The following is a 13,711-nucleotide window of genomic DNA, read 5'->3' on the forward strand; positions in this document are numbered from 1 at the left end:
GATAAGCATTATACACACATACAAAAAAGTGAACTCCATTTACATTACCTGCCCAAAGACACATAGCAAAATCAGTGGCAGAGACAGGGATAGAACCCAGGAGTCCTTCCTGACAATCGTTCGCCCTAGCCACTAGAATATATTTACGTTCCATACATACGTGGACATACTCCCGTATCTCTTAATTAGTCAACTTTAGCGGTTTTGATTTGAAAAAAGTTGAGACATTCTATCACCCTTCAAGATATAAGGGATAACACTCCCAAGCAAGAGTCACAATAGCATTTCAATTATGGTAAAAAAGGCAATATTTTATTTTAAAAGTGTGCATACCACACATGTAGCAAATCGCGATTTTGTTAAAAACACAATCACTGCTGTACTTCAGTGCTGGCTGATGCTATCACAGCACCACACACCACACATTAGAATTCTGCCTTACACTCCATTTCATAATCCTGCAGAAGGCAGGATAAGAGCTGAAGGCATGGTGCCAGGAGTTCAGGCCCCCTTAGCATTTAATTGTGAGGTTCAACTCCTGTACCAGGCATGTTTATTTAAAAGAAAAACCCAGCAATCATACAGAGAAAGGAGTTCCCTCTACCACTGAAACTAGAGGGAGGTATCAGGGAGTTTCACAGGGAGCACACTTGTTCACGAGCAGGAGAGGCCATGCCGAAACAGATAGGACCTAATTATTTGGGGTAAGAGTAAGGGAAGATTCAGTGCTAGCATGTAGACTAAAGAAAGTCAGGAACTACGCAAATAGGGATATATGCCAAACGATCTGTCTCAGAAGAACGGTTTATAGAAAAGTTGTACAACTTAGCGTGTCAGATGATCTGTCGCATATTCTCTTCACTACCATAACAGATAAGGTCATTTGTACCTTACTATACAGAGGATTTATAACTCTAGTGACTCCATGGTTAAGGTCATGTTGAGATCCCTATATTTCATAGTATAATCACTAAATTAGTCTCTAAATTTTACACTACAACTCTTCAAAGGACAACTGAACTTTCCACCATTATTTTTAGTCAGAGTTAAAACTTACCCTTTCAAAAAAAAAAAAATGTTCAGGCTTTTGCAACTAAAGAACCATCACCATCACAACCCCCCAAGTTTCACATGCAAATATGTTTTCATAGCACCTCAGACATTGGACTCTTCACATATGAACAGAAAGTCATCTCATTTATCTGTGATAATATTGTTTAGTTCTGTGAAGAACAGATCCATTAGTGACTTCTGTCCTCTGATGCTGCCCCTTATCCCATTAGCTCCCCAGCCTGTGGTCCATTCTTGGATCCTACCCACAAGCTCTTGCCAGCAATGTACTCCAGCTACCTCAATGCCCCGGCCTCCCCTTCCACCAGTAATCATGCCTCCTTCCCAGCCTCCCTGTAACAGAAGTCTGAGCAGCAAGTTCCACTCCTCAAGCAGCTGTGGCTTCAAGTCTCCCCATATCCTGCCCCTTCTATGTCCCCTGCTATTCACAGGATAGCAACCAAAAAGCAAACTTTTTGTTCTTTGTTTGTAGAGCACCTGACATAATGGGGTCCTGATATATGACTAGGGCCCCTAGGTAATACAAAAAAATAATAAATCTTCTTTCTCCCTTCCATACAGAGAGGGAATGGAGTTTGTAAACATCCAAGGTGTCTACTAGCCAGAGGTGAACAACAAAGATGGCCCCATTGAAGGATTTAGGGATGCCTAGTAAAAATCCCAATATCCTCTCCATTCTAGAAGCTGGAAGCAGCAAGGTGAACTGGGCTTCTTCTCCACTTCAGTGGCTCACAACAACTGTATTTCATACATACCTTTGACTAGCTGGCTTAGTCCTCTAGCTACTAGCTGTCTGATAAATTTTTCAAACCCTTTTTTAGGTTATGCAGGCAGGGTATTTCTGGAAGAGTTACTACTAGGCAAACACCACAATACGATAAATCTATCACTGCTTTGGTAAAGTAATACTTTAAGTTTTCTAGAGATACATGTCACCAACTCCGGGGAAGGCAAAGAAGAGAAGGAGGGGGGCAGTTCAGTCTCCATGCTAATTAATTCCCTGGAACTCTGCAGAGATGTTTGATAAGTGTGTCTATCAGGGCCAACCAACAGATTTTATCTTACGGAACTCATTTTACGCAAGTGATTAGAAGGACATCAGTTGTAAGTGACTGGCAGTCACTACAAGGATATGCAAAATTTACCTGACCTGGGAGCCCCACTGCCCTGGTGAAAAATCCAGCACCATCCAACTTCTGGAAACTGGAGGAAGCTGGGATTCCTATCTAGCTGCTATCTCTAGAGTCCGCTTGCAGCTCTACCATTCATGCTAGCCTTCAATCAGGTGTCTAATAAATGTACCATCTGTTGGCTGCTGCAGAAGAGAAGCATATTTTCACTGTTTCCTTCTCTTCCATTGTAGGCTATTCTACTCTGCTCCACCTCAGCCTCAACCAGGGGTCCCCAAACTTTCAGCTGCCAGGGTCACATCACTCAGTCTTGCTCTTATGGTGGGCTGGAGTGGCTCCTCCTGGCCAGGGTGCTGGGCCCACATCACGTGGGAGGGGGGGGGGGGAGGGGGCAGCTGCCACACAGCGCTGCTTGGGGCCAGGCGCGGCTCCTCCGGGCCGGGACGCTGGGCCCATGTCACATGGGAGATGGGCAGGGCCGGGGAAAAGGGGCAGGGCCGGGAGGGGGGAATGAAGACATGACACGCCACTTGTGAAAGGTTGCCGACCCCTGCGTTACGTCATGAAGGCCCGCACACAATTGTAATGCCATTGGACTCAGCGGGCCAGTCAAAATGTGTCGCTGGGCCAAATGTGGCCCATGGGCCATAGTTTGGGGACCCCTGTTGTTAACTAATGCAAAGGGACTAGGAGGGAAGCATGTGTTCTTCTCTCCCTCTCCCACCTCTTACTTTGGGCTTCCTCCCCAGTCAACAGCTGGTCTCTGCAGTTTTTCATATCTTTCCAAGTTGTGGCAGACTGAAACTGACATGGTTTGTACTTATTTCTCTGTTGCCTAATTGGTTCTAAATAGCAGCAGTGTAGCTGACAAAACTGGTCAGTTTTCAGTCTGCTGTAGCTTAGAAAAACTGCCAGCAGCCCTGTAGGCAAGGGAGCCAAGTCTGTGGATTTAAACAGTAAAAATATTTCCAAACTCAGTTTCTCTTCACACTCCATACCTTAGAGGCCCTGCTTTTTAGTCACCAGTCTCCTAGCCAAGTCAACACAACCCTTTAAGTGTTTGGAAGGAGTCGCTGCCAAGCAATGCAAAGTACTCTAAACCCTTTAGGAATTGAGTGTATTACACTACCTCCACAGCACTTCCAGTATGCATGGACTTGGAGAGTACAAAAAACAGAGGCCAAATCATTCTCCCCTGACAAATATGAGCACTACTGAAGTCAACAGGATTGCTCATACCTACACAAGTGAGGTGAGCAAAACTGAGCCCCATTCCATGAACTAATTCCAGGTCTTCTTCTCTGTAGTGCAAAGTACAATCACTATGTCAGCAAGCCTGGTCCATATACTCAGCAACATGGCTTTAAACTGGAAACTTTTGGGGGGCAAGAATTTGGTCCTAGGAGAGTCTAATGTGCTTAGCACAAATTTGGTACTATATATATATAAATTGTATATATGCCTATGCAAGCAAGTTGCAACAAGCTTTGAAGGATCTTCAACATTTTCAATTTCCAGATCAGTTTCCACCTAAAAGAAGTTTCACACATCTAGTATTTTCCTCTGCTAATTAAGAGGTTCCTAAACTGCGATCCAGGGAGCACTTGTTGATGGTCCAGAGAGCTGACTGGTCAGATGTGCTGGATTGCCCACTATTCCCATCTGCTGAATCAAGTAAAAGAAGCTAAAAATCAATTAATTTTTTTTCCAAATATTTCTTTTCCATTTAAGCAATTGCTTAAGTTTCCACAGGGCTGTCATGGAATTGTAAAGGGGAGGGAAGCTGCCCACAAGACACTATCTTCATTAAGATTTAGCCCAAGTTATGAAAGACTTTGAGAATCCTTGTACTAGTGTATTCCACAAATACATTATGCAACTGTTGTTACGACTTACATCAGGAATCTGAATAAAATAAAAATTGAAAATACCTAGATGAATAGATATAAGCATGTTGTCAAGTCAGTCTCAGGGCTTTCCAGTGCTCCATCACCATAGCATATCAGCACTTCATCTTGACACAGTTTTAGATACATTCCAAGGTCAACAAGAATCCAGACATTGCTGTATTGACAAAAAGCTGGAGGTTCACTTTCTAGTTCTTCTGACAACTTTCTAATATGTCCTGTATAGTATATCAACATGCATTTTTCTAATACGCTTATATTTTCAAGATATTGGAGCCTAGAGTGGAGTAATCATTGGCATTTCAAGGAAGTTATTTCTGCTATTCCAAGTCTAGCCAGAAATCTAAATATTGATTGCATGTACAGATACTAAAAGCCTACAGTGCACGGTTAAACAGCCTCTTTTCCATGCAGGTAATTCAGTCTCAGTTGAGCCATATCCACTAGTTTATGGATTATCTCAAGTGCCTCCTGCAACATACCTCTTTCTGTTTGTTTTGTAACAGTGAGAAACAAGATTGACAAGGAGTTAATGGAGTTACTCCAAACACTGTCTCCTACACTGTTTAACAAGGACTTCTCTCCATTAGTCCTCATTAAAGAAAATACAATCAAGCTCAGGAGTAGATGTGTTTCAAATCCTCTCTCTCACCTCAAAAATCAAGAAATTAACAAGAGAGAGATGATACTAATCCCCACATAATGAGAGAGATAAAGTGTATTTCACCTAGTTCATATTCAAAAGAAAGCTTTGTAGTAATTGGAGTAAAGACTTAAATTTAATAGGAGACAAATCACACAAATACAGGATAAATATGGCTGAACATTTTAAGGACAATAGAATCCACGATAAAAGTGTTAAATGTTTCTTTTGTTTTAAATTGTTAATTTGTTCAAGAGGCAGCAAGATAGATAAGCGCAATCATAATTTTACTTTCTATTTGCTTTACAATGTTTTCTTGTCATCTGTTTTGTAAACACAAATTAGAAAACAAATCTAGAACAAAACTGAATTGAAAAAACTAATTTCAAAGAACTCCCCATTTTAACTATCAGAAGTCAAAAATAATTACTGAACAGTTGCAGAAGCCAAATATTTAAAAAGGTCCAGCAAATATCACTCTCCTGTGAACACCATCAAGTCACTGACATTTACAATGTATTTAAGCTGTTTCAAAGTGCAAAGGAAGTCAAACAACAGGGTTACCAGTGTTATAAGACAGTTAATTCCAATACCATGTATATTAGGAAAGTAAGCCTGACTATGTATGATGCTTGTCAAAACTTTCACTCTGCATCCAACAAGCAGCAAGTCTATGTCACTAGCAAGCTTCATCACAACTGCCTTTTCTAATTTCAGCAGGGAAATATAAACCGAGACCTTCATAGATAATTCATCATGGTCTGTGGCATAAATTTATAATGCCATTTATAATTTTTTGATAATTGGATTACAATAGGCTTAGTAATAATGCTATAACTTGCAATTTGCACAAAGTTTAATTAAAAAAGAATCAGTCTATATTTCAGAACTTATTAGGCCAGAAATTAAAACAGACCTCAAGTTTAAAAAGTTGTTTATAAAATAAAAGTTTCTCCAAAACCAAAAGATTTACATAACATAGTTCGTGCCTTAGAAGGTTGTGAGTTGGTTCTCCCTACCCATTTTTTTCTTTTGTGGCTCTTGTTCAAATATATAGGACTGGAACATACAGGGAACATCCCAGTCTCTAGGTGGGGGGTTGAAAGGATTTAGCCTGGCTGAGGCCTACTTAATAGATGAGGCCTATGGAGCTCTTGCAGCTTTAGCTTCTTCACAAGAAAAAATAAAAACTACATTTTGGGGTACAAAGATCAGGCAGGTTCATGGGGCAAGGAAACAGGCAGCTTCCTGAGGTGAGATTTCACAGTAGAGATAGTTAAAGGCTGTTAAGTGGCACAGCCCTGCACTTTCACCAAAGGAGGGATTCGGACCCAACTATACCATACTCAGGAGTCAGTGGGATGCCCAGCATTTATTTGGTTCTCTGGGTCCTCTCAGGAGACAGTTATAGAAGTTTGGATCTAGAGAGCAGATTCAAGTAAATCTTAAACACTTTCAAACTTTAACCCTCTTTCTTTCCAGGGATCTATGGATCCCCAATTCTCAGTATTAGACATTAATTTATTTTAAGGAAAGATTTTTCCTAAAACCACAACCACACACACACACAGTTACTGTGCATAGTTTAACCCTAAGGAGCTTTGAAGCGAGCTTTTAAAGAAAATGAACAGTAAGCTTTCCAAAAAATAAAATCTCTTTTAAAGAGGTGAAACCAAACCCATGAGAGACAAATACTGAACTGCCAAGAGGGTCAGGCCGATTCCCCGATAAACTGGCACTCGCCTTCCTCTACCGCTTCCCCCCTACTTCCAGCGTTTGTTTAGGGGGGTTGCCTCAGTTTCCCAGGCGCTCTCCCTTCCCCACTGCTCTTCAGTCCGCTTCCAGCGTGAGCGAGGGCGAGACTCACTCTCACCGTCCCAGCCCAGCTCGTCCCCCCGCTACATAACCCGCACCCCGCCCCTGCCACAGGGCTGCCCCCCTTCCCTTTGTCTCTCCCATTATTTAACGGGGTGGGACCCTCCTGTCCCTCCCCGCAAGCCGGGGGCTCTGGCTGCCGCGTCCCAGCCGGGCTCACACACGGCGGCTGCCGGGGCTCCCCACGCCCGCTCTTGGCCCCATCGCATCCCTCCCACCGCACCCACCTGTCCCGGGGGTCGATCCAGCTGGTCTGCTTGGTGTTGTGGTCGATGTAGAAGACTTTGCCGTCGTAATCCCTCGCCTCCTCCCAGCCATCGGGTAAGGGGAGCTGCCCATTCCCCGCTTTCCTAGGCATGGTCGGGCGCTGGGGGTAGCTGCTCCATAGGGCCAGGAAGAAAGAAGGTAAGCGGGAAAAGCCCCCAGTAGAGCCGGGGCAGGGGGGGGGGGGTCCGGAGCCGGGCCTGGGGGCGGGGAGCAGAGAGTCTCTTGCAATCGCTCAGGAAACCCTCCTCCCTTGCTCGGCTTCAATCCACCATGTCTCGGCGGCAGCAGCAGCCGCCGCCCGCTCCAGCAGCACCAGGGCAGGGTTCCGGGCTGAGCCCAGCTGCTGTCTGGGTTCGGAACGGGGGAGTCCGGCTCAGCCCAGGGCAGCCGCCGCCGCTGCTCATTAGCATGAGATTAACATCCATCTCATCTGCATGCACATTCCTCGCCGCTGCATTCCTCAGGGTTAACCCTGCCGCTGCCGCAGCTGCCTGCCCACAGCACGGGGCGGGGGCAGAGCTAGGCCTGACGGGGGCGGACAGACCCCGCAGCTAGGGAGAAGGGGGGGCGAGAGCAGAAGGGAAGAGGGACAGGGACGTTGATGCAGAAGGCAGGGGAGGAAAGGGGAACGAGAGGGCTAGGTAGGAGCTGGAAGGGCTTCCCTGCCTCGGCTCTGCTTCCCAAGTGAGCAGCACACGGAGAAGCCTGGAACTTTGGACGGGTCAGGGCACCCCACAGGAGAGCCAGCACCCAGCCCAGACAGGCGGACCGCGTCTCCTTTATGCACACCGCAAGTGACCGGGCCCAGGGCTCAGCTGCCTAGCGGGTGGAAGTGGCCAGCTGCGAGAATCCTCCCTTGCTCTCTGACTGCCTGCTGGAAGGACTATGCCCTCCCTGGCACAGGGGACAGATGGGGAGTGGCTAGAATGCAATGCACTAGGGCTATTCTTTGCTCCTCCCAAGGCCCATAGCAGAAAACAGCCTCTTAGTGACACAGGCCCCACCCTTGCCAACCTCAAGTAGTCAGAAAATCAGGCATCAGGGCCCCAGCAATCATGAGATTAGCTTAAGAGTCATGAAGTTATTTTATTTTTTTAAACATTGGGTTTTCTCTTGATTTAGCTCCAGGTTCCTTTAGGGTGCACTCAGTTTTTGTGTTCAAACTTTCTTCCACAGTCAACAGGACTAGAAACTTTCATTTAAAACACACCAGTAAGTTGAGGTTCTCACAAAGTGACTTGTCTCCAATAGCTATGGCTTTAAATAAATTCTCAGATATTACAAGACTCCACAATATTACAACCCTATAACATTAATCATCAAGCCTGTGCTCTGAATAAGGCCAGTGGCCATGTGGGAGAAACAGCATGTGATGTACCCTGTGTAAGGTTGCACAGGCAACCTTAATCCAGGAATTTCCTAACTTTTGAGTGCTTAGCTTTGCAACCTTAATTTTTAAGGTGGTTGGCTCTATGAAGTTATACACACAATACAAGACATTCATTGCTAAAAATCAATACAACCAATTTCTTCTATTTTATAATAAGTGTTTTCTTAAAATTTGTGTGGCAAAGCTGCTGCCCCAATATGCCCCCTCCTGGCTGGCTGGGGCACTGCTGCAACTATTATCTCACTTTCCCCCACTCTGGCCCTCGGAACATCCTGTCCCTCGGAACATCCTGTCCCTCCAGCCAGACTCCCTTGCAGCCTCCTGCCACTTCCAGGGCCATAGGGTACATCGACACAACAACAAAAAGATCATAGCAACAAGTCTCTGAGCCTGGCTCAACTGATTTGGGCACAGGTCTCCCACAGCAGGGCTAAGTTTAGCAGTGTAGATGTTCAGGCATGGGCTGGACCCCAGGCTCTAAAATTCAGCAAGGAAGCAGAGTCTCTGAGACTAGGCTCCAGCCCAAGCATCTACAAAGCTATTTTCAGCCCTGCAGCAGAAGCCCAACTCAGTTGACCTGGGTTCTGAGACTCACAGCTGTGGGTTTTTTGTTTTTTTTTTTTTGCTTTGTAGATGTACCCATACACACTCCTTTATGAAAAGGTACCAAAGAAATGTAAACAAAAACCAAACCTTCAGCCCAGCTACGTTCAGCTGGTAGCCACTTTGTCAAAGGTGTCTGCTGTCCTATCTAACCACAGGCTCCTGTGCTTTACTCAATACCCACAGGCTGGCCCATTCCTCCCCTGCTCAGGGGTTCAGGTAGGCTGCAGCTCCTCAGCCCCTGCCCCCAAATCAAGCATCTAGCTCACCTCTGGAGTAGTCTGTCTGGTCTACTTCAGCCATCTCGTAGAAAGAGAGAACTCTCTAACTCCTCTGGGCTGCCAGGTGGACTTACTAAAGGATAATCTACACTTAAAATGTACAGAGGCACAGCACTATCAGTACAGCTGTGCCTCTGTAAGAGCACTTGGTAACCATGTTATGTTGATGGGAGAGAGCTCTCCCACCGACATAATAAAAACACCTAAATAAGCAGCAGTAGCTACTTCAGTAGGAGACACCATCCCATCAACATAGTGCCGTAGACACACACACACGCATGCTTATGCTGGCAAAACTTATGTTGCTCGAGGGGTGGTTTTTTTCATATCCCAGAGTGACAAAAGCTTTGCCAGCACAAATACTAGTGTAGACACAGCCTAAACTTCAAGCCCCACCCCCTACTCTTCTGCCAGCTAGGTTTTATTTTTAATTAGGGCCAGCCCACCCTCCAGGTGTGAGCAAGGAAGTTAATTGGCCTCAGGCCCATATTAACCCTTTCCCAGCATGTGGGATGAATACCCCTCACACTGTGCATTATGAGGTTAGAGGGATTTTTTAAAAAAAAACCTTTGTGCTCCATAACTGTAAATTCAAACTGTCAAGTTAGTTGTGAGTGTCTCTCATTCCCATACCCACACTATCACCCCCTGCAAAAAAAATACTTGAAAGAAAAAACTGTAATTTTGGCCATCACTAGGCAGGATGTCAGAAAGTTAAGAACAAAGGCCTATTTCACAGTTAGGCCTAGTCCTTTTATCCACTGTTAATCTTCTTTTCATATCTCAGCTAACTGTTCTCTTTACTCCTAAGAATATGCCTAAAAAAGAAGCTAGATTAGTTTGTTGAAGTTTTTGTGTCCACAACTACCTTAATAAGGTAACAGTGAAATTAGAGACTAATATAAGGCCCCGATTCTGCAATTGATAGCAGGGAGACTTCTGCACCTCCACTGAGCCTGCTCTCAGTGAGGCTTCTGCACAGATTCAGCCACCTGCCCACTCAGTCAATTGCAGGATTAGAGCCTATTTAAGCGACAAATATATGGGTTTTTTTTTTCTTCATTTAGACCATTACATTGAAGTGAGCTGGCCTGTTTATAAAACTGAGTCCTGTTTTCCAGTGACAGGCCAAATGCTTCTACTCTCCCTTATAATTTGGAACTCTTTCAATCACATCTAGTTTTATCATCTTATAATGTTATACTGGTCCCAACAGTGAGCAAATGCTTGTGACATGTATAGGACAGGATTCGCTGGTTTTCATTTTCACTTTTTAAAATGTTATTTCCTTTATTAAAAAGATCTACAACTATGTACCTTGAAAAAATCTAGAGGGAAGATTCTGTCTTTTGAAACTAGCTGCCAGCTATTTATTTTGGGCATTAGTGTGGAACTTAGTAGTATAGAAGATATGGTCTTTATCTATGCTAAAAAGGAGGCCTGTTCTGTAACTACTATACTTTCTAGTATAAGAAGTCCCAGTAAAGGCAGGCATGTGATATAGAAAGTGTACAGTACTGAGCCAAAATGAACCTCGTTTACTTCACTGCTTCCTCTGAAGTTAATTATGATACCTCGGTCAATGCTGTTCCGTGCTATGGTACCTAACAGCTAATGTTTTTGGGTCAAAACCTCTACCTTACTCATACAAGATCCAGACCTACATATATAAGCTTCCTTTTGGTTAAACCTGCTGTATAAAATGTTCAAACTTCCCTTCTTTGCACAAGCAAATTGAAGTGAGGATTCTTTACTATGAAGGAGTGTGTACCAAGGCAGATATGGAATAGCCTGATCTTTTGTATGTACGTACACACACACACTCTCTCTCTCTCTCACTGACTCAATAGGAAGAGGTCTTCTTTTTCCCCCATTGTTTGACCACTACACTTTAATTATAAATAAAAATATTAGACCCCAATCTAGCAAAGCATGTCATGTCAGCACTTAGAGCCAGATCAGTGTACAGAGGCATTAGTGTATATGAGAACTTGGGCCTGTTTATCAATAAGAATTGCAGCTTTTTAAAGGAATGTTAGAACTACAGGCAACAGGGTCCAGCCTGCTCAATCAAGTTTTGCTTTTGCTCTTCTGTAATTGGATTGATAGAAATCCAGCCCTTTCAAATCTGTGGGCATATGTCAGACGAGATGATCACAAGGGTCCCTTCTGACCTTAAAACGTATAACTACAAAGCAGTTTTGCAAGTATAGCTACATCTCAATTGATAATGTCAGTACAGTATTCCATAGATCATTCAGTTAAATTGCACAACACAGCCTAGTTCAAAAAACTAAAATATATCTAAACTGCAATTGAACACCCACAATGGCCCTTGCCAGCTGACTGGGGCTCATAGGGCTCAGGCCGAGGGGATGTTTAATTGTGGGGTAGATGTTCAGGCTGACTGCAGCCCGAATGGCCACACTGCAATTAAACTGCCCCTTAGCCCAAGTCCTGTGAGCCTGAGTCAGCTGCTATGGGCCAACCACAGTGGTGTTTAATTGCACTGTAGACCTACCCTCAGAGACACAGAAGTGTGAATGTGAAGGGATAGTCAGAAAAAGGACAAACTATTTTAATATCCTATGATCACATAGTGCTATACTGTGCAACATAGGAAAATTTACTGTTTACTTGAAATTACACTACATGGGTCAGAAACTCAGCTGGTGTAAGTCCACATAGCTCTGTTGATGTCAGTGGAGCTGTGCTAATTTATACCAGCAGAGGATCTGACACTATCTTTGTACCATGCCCCTAGCACAATGGGGCTATGACTTTGTTAAGAAGTCTAGGCATTACCGCAATAGAAGTGATAGAAAACATGAGTACCATTGTGAGCTGAGCTATTGTTTCTCTCTACTTGGTACTGCGCCTTAGGGAGCTGGAGAAGACTCTGTGGCTAAGTCTTCACTGACGGCGGCAAATTCGCTGCCGTCGGATCGATTTCTCTGGATCGACTGAGCGGTCAGTGAAGACCCACTCAGTTGATCCAGGAATCGACGTATTAAGACCACCTTCTCAAGTGGCGTAGCCCTGCATCGACTTAGTTAAGTATTTACAACTTTAACTCCAGTTTAACAGTAATTTAAAAGGACACAGTCAACTGGAAAAAACATTGCTATCTGAAAGTTTTGTACCTGCTATCTTTACAGGTAAGATGTGTCTGAATCCACCCCTGGCATAACAGGTGGCTCCATTACACCCAATCCTCCAGTACTGTAAGGTCAATGAGGAAACTTAAATTAGCAGTGTAAGTTTTAGAGCGGCACAGGAGTAACCAACTTGTGCTAGAGCCAAGTAGCTCTGAATCAGGGTGTCGCAGCTGTTTCCCTGCAAGCCCCTCCAACTCCACTGTGTTTGGCCAGGATGTGGCTGGAGTAGAGAATCTAGCCCTAAATATCCTGACAGAATTTTCATCTCTGAAAACTTCAGACAAATTGTTTTGAAATGACACATTTGTTGTGTGATGTTTTGGATGCTTGAAATTCTTGACAAATCCGTTTGGTCAACAAAGACATTATACAATGGCTTCCCTGAATTACAGTCACTGCAGAATTCTGAAAAAATGTAAATATTTACAACATTGTGAAAACAGGAGGAAAATGTTAGTCACAAGATTCACAACAATGAATTTAAATTAAAGTGACCATATTTCCCCCTCTCCTCCTCCAAAAAAACAAAAAAAACAAAACAAGAATTGGGATGCTTGCATGGCAACTTCTGTAGGGTTGCGAAATAGTCATACCAAAGACAAGAGTTCACTTTTTAAAAAAAATAGTGTGCTAGTGTTCTACTGTTAACTTCTGACTCAGTGATTTATGTATATTTCTTGGAATGGAAATTTTTTTTTAAACTAATGTGGCATTCTGGTTGGATTTATCATGAAACACTGAAGTGTTAATTACTTGGAACAAGAGAACAGCTTTGATCATATCTACTTTTCTCTTCACTCTAAATCCTGTTCTTCTAACTGCTAGTGGTAAACAGAATTATGCCTTGAACAAGTATTTTGTATTTATAAAAAAACCCAAGTTTTGGTTGCTTATATTAAGAATTGGGGTATTTCAGGTGTCCTACAAAAAGATATGGGATATCAGGGACCAGAGAGTCCCAGTAATATTGGGCTGTAGTTCAAATGTAGATATGTGAATTTTCAAGCTTATATAGTAAATTTGTCTTCAGGTATAAGTGGGTGAAAAAAAACACAAAAATTTGTTATGGTGAAAGGCATTTTTTGGACTTTGCAAGAGACATCATTCTGATCATATAAATCTGAAACAGTGGAATTTTACTATTGGAAAAAAAATTCAGACCAATAACTACTTCAACTAAAATGTTAGAGGGAAATGGGGAAAAGGGCTGGATTTAAGGGGGTGCCAGATCTGGAGAGAAAGGAAGGGATAAGAAATCTTACATTAAAACATTGCCTGCAACTTTAACTATGGAGTTGTCAATAGCATCTTCATAATAAAATATTTCCCTAAAGACCCCAGAAGCACTTATTACAAATTGATCAATCATGCAAGGCTGTTAACATC

General features: G+C 43.4%; 1 protein-coding gene across 1 annotated transcript in view; it reads right to left on the bottom strand.

Moving 5' to 3' along the window:
• WWC2 (WW and C2 domain containing 2) overlaps window positions 1-7,237 on the bottom strand; it is a 143,941-nt gene extending 136,704 nt beyond the window's left edge. The window contains exon 1 of the mRNA XM_067551683.1: window positions 6,854-7,237. Within this exon, the coding sequence (XP_067407784.1) occupies window positions 6,854-6,984 (131 nt within the window). The 5' untranslated portion in view covers window positions 6,985-7,237. The remainder of the gene's footprint in view (window positions 1-6,853) is intronic.
• Between the last annotated feature and the right edge of the window lie 6,474 nt (window positions 7,238-13,711).

The sequence above is a fragment of the Emydura macquarii genome, unplaced genomic scaffold (genome assembly GCF_026122565.2).
Source record: "Emydura macquarii macquarii isolate MOO-44397 ecotype Brisbane River unplaced genomic scaffold, CSIRO-AGI_Emac_v2 contig_1363, whole genome shotgun sequence".
NCBI lineage: Eukaryota > Metazoa > Chordata > Testudines > Chelidae > Emydura > Emydura macquarii.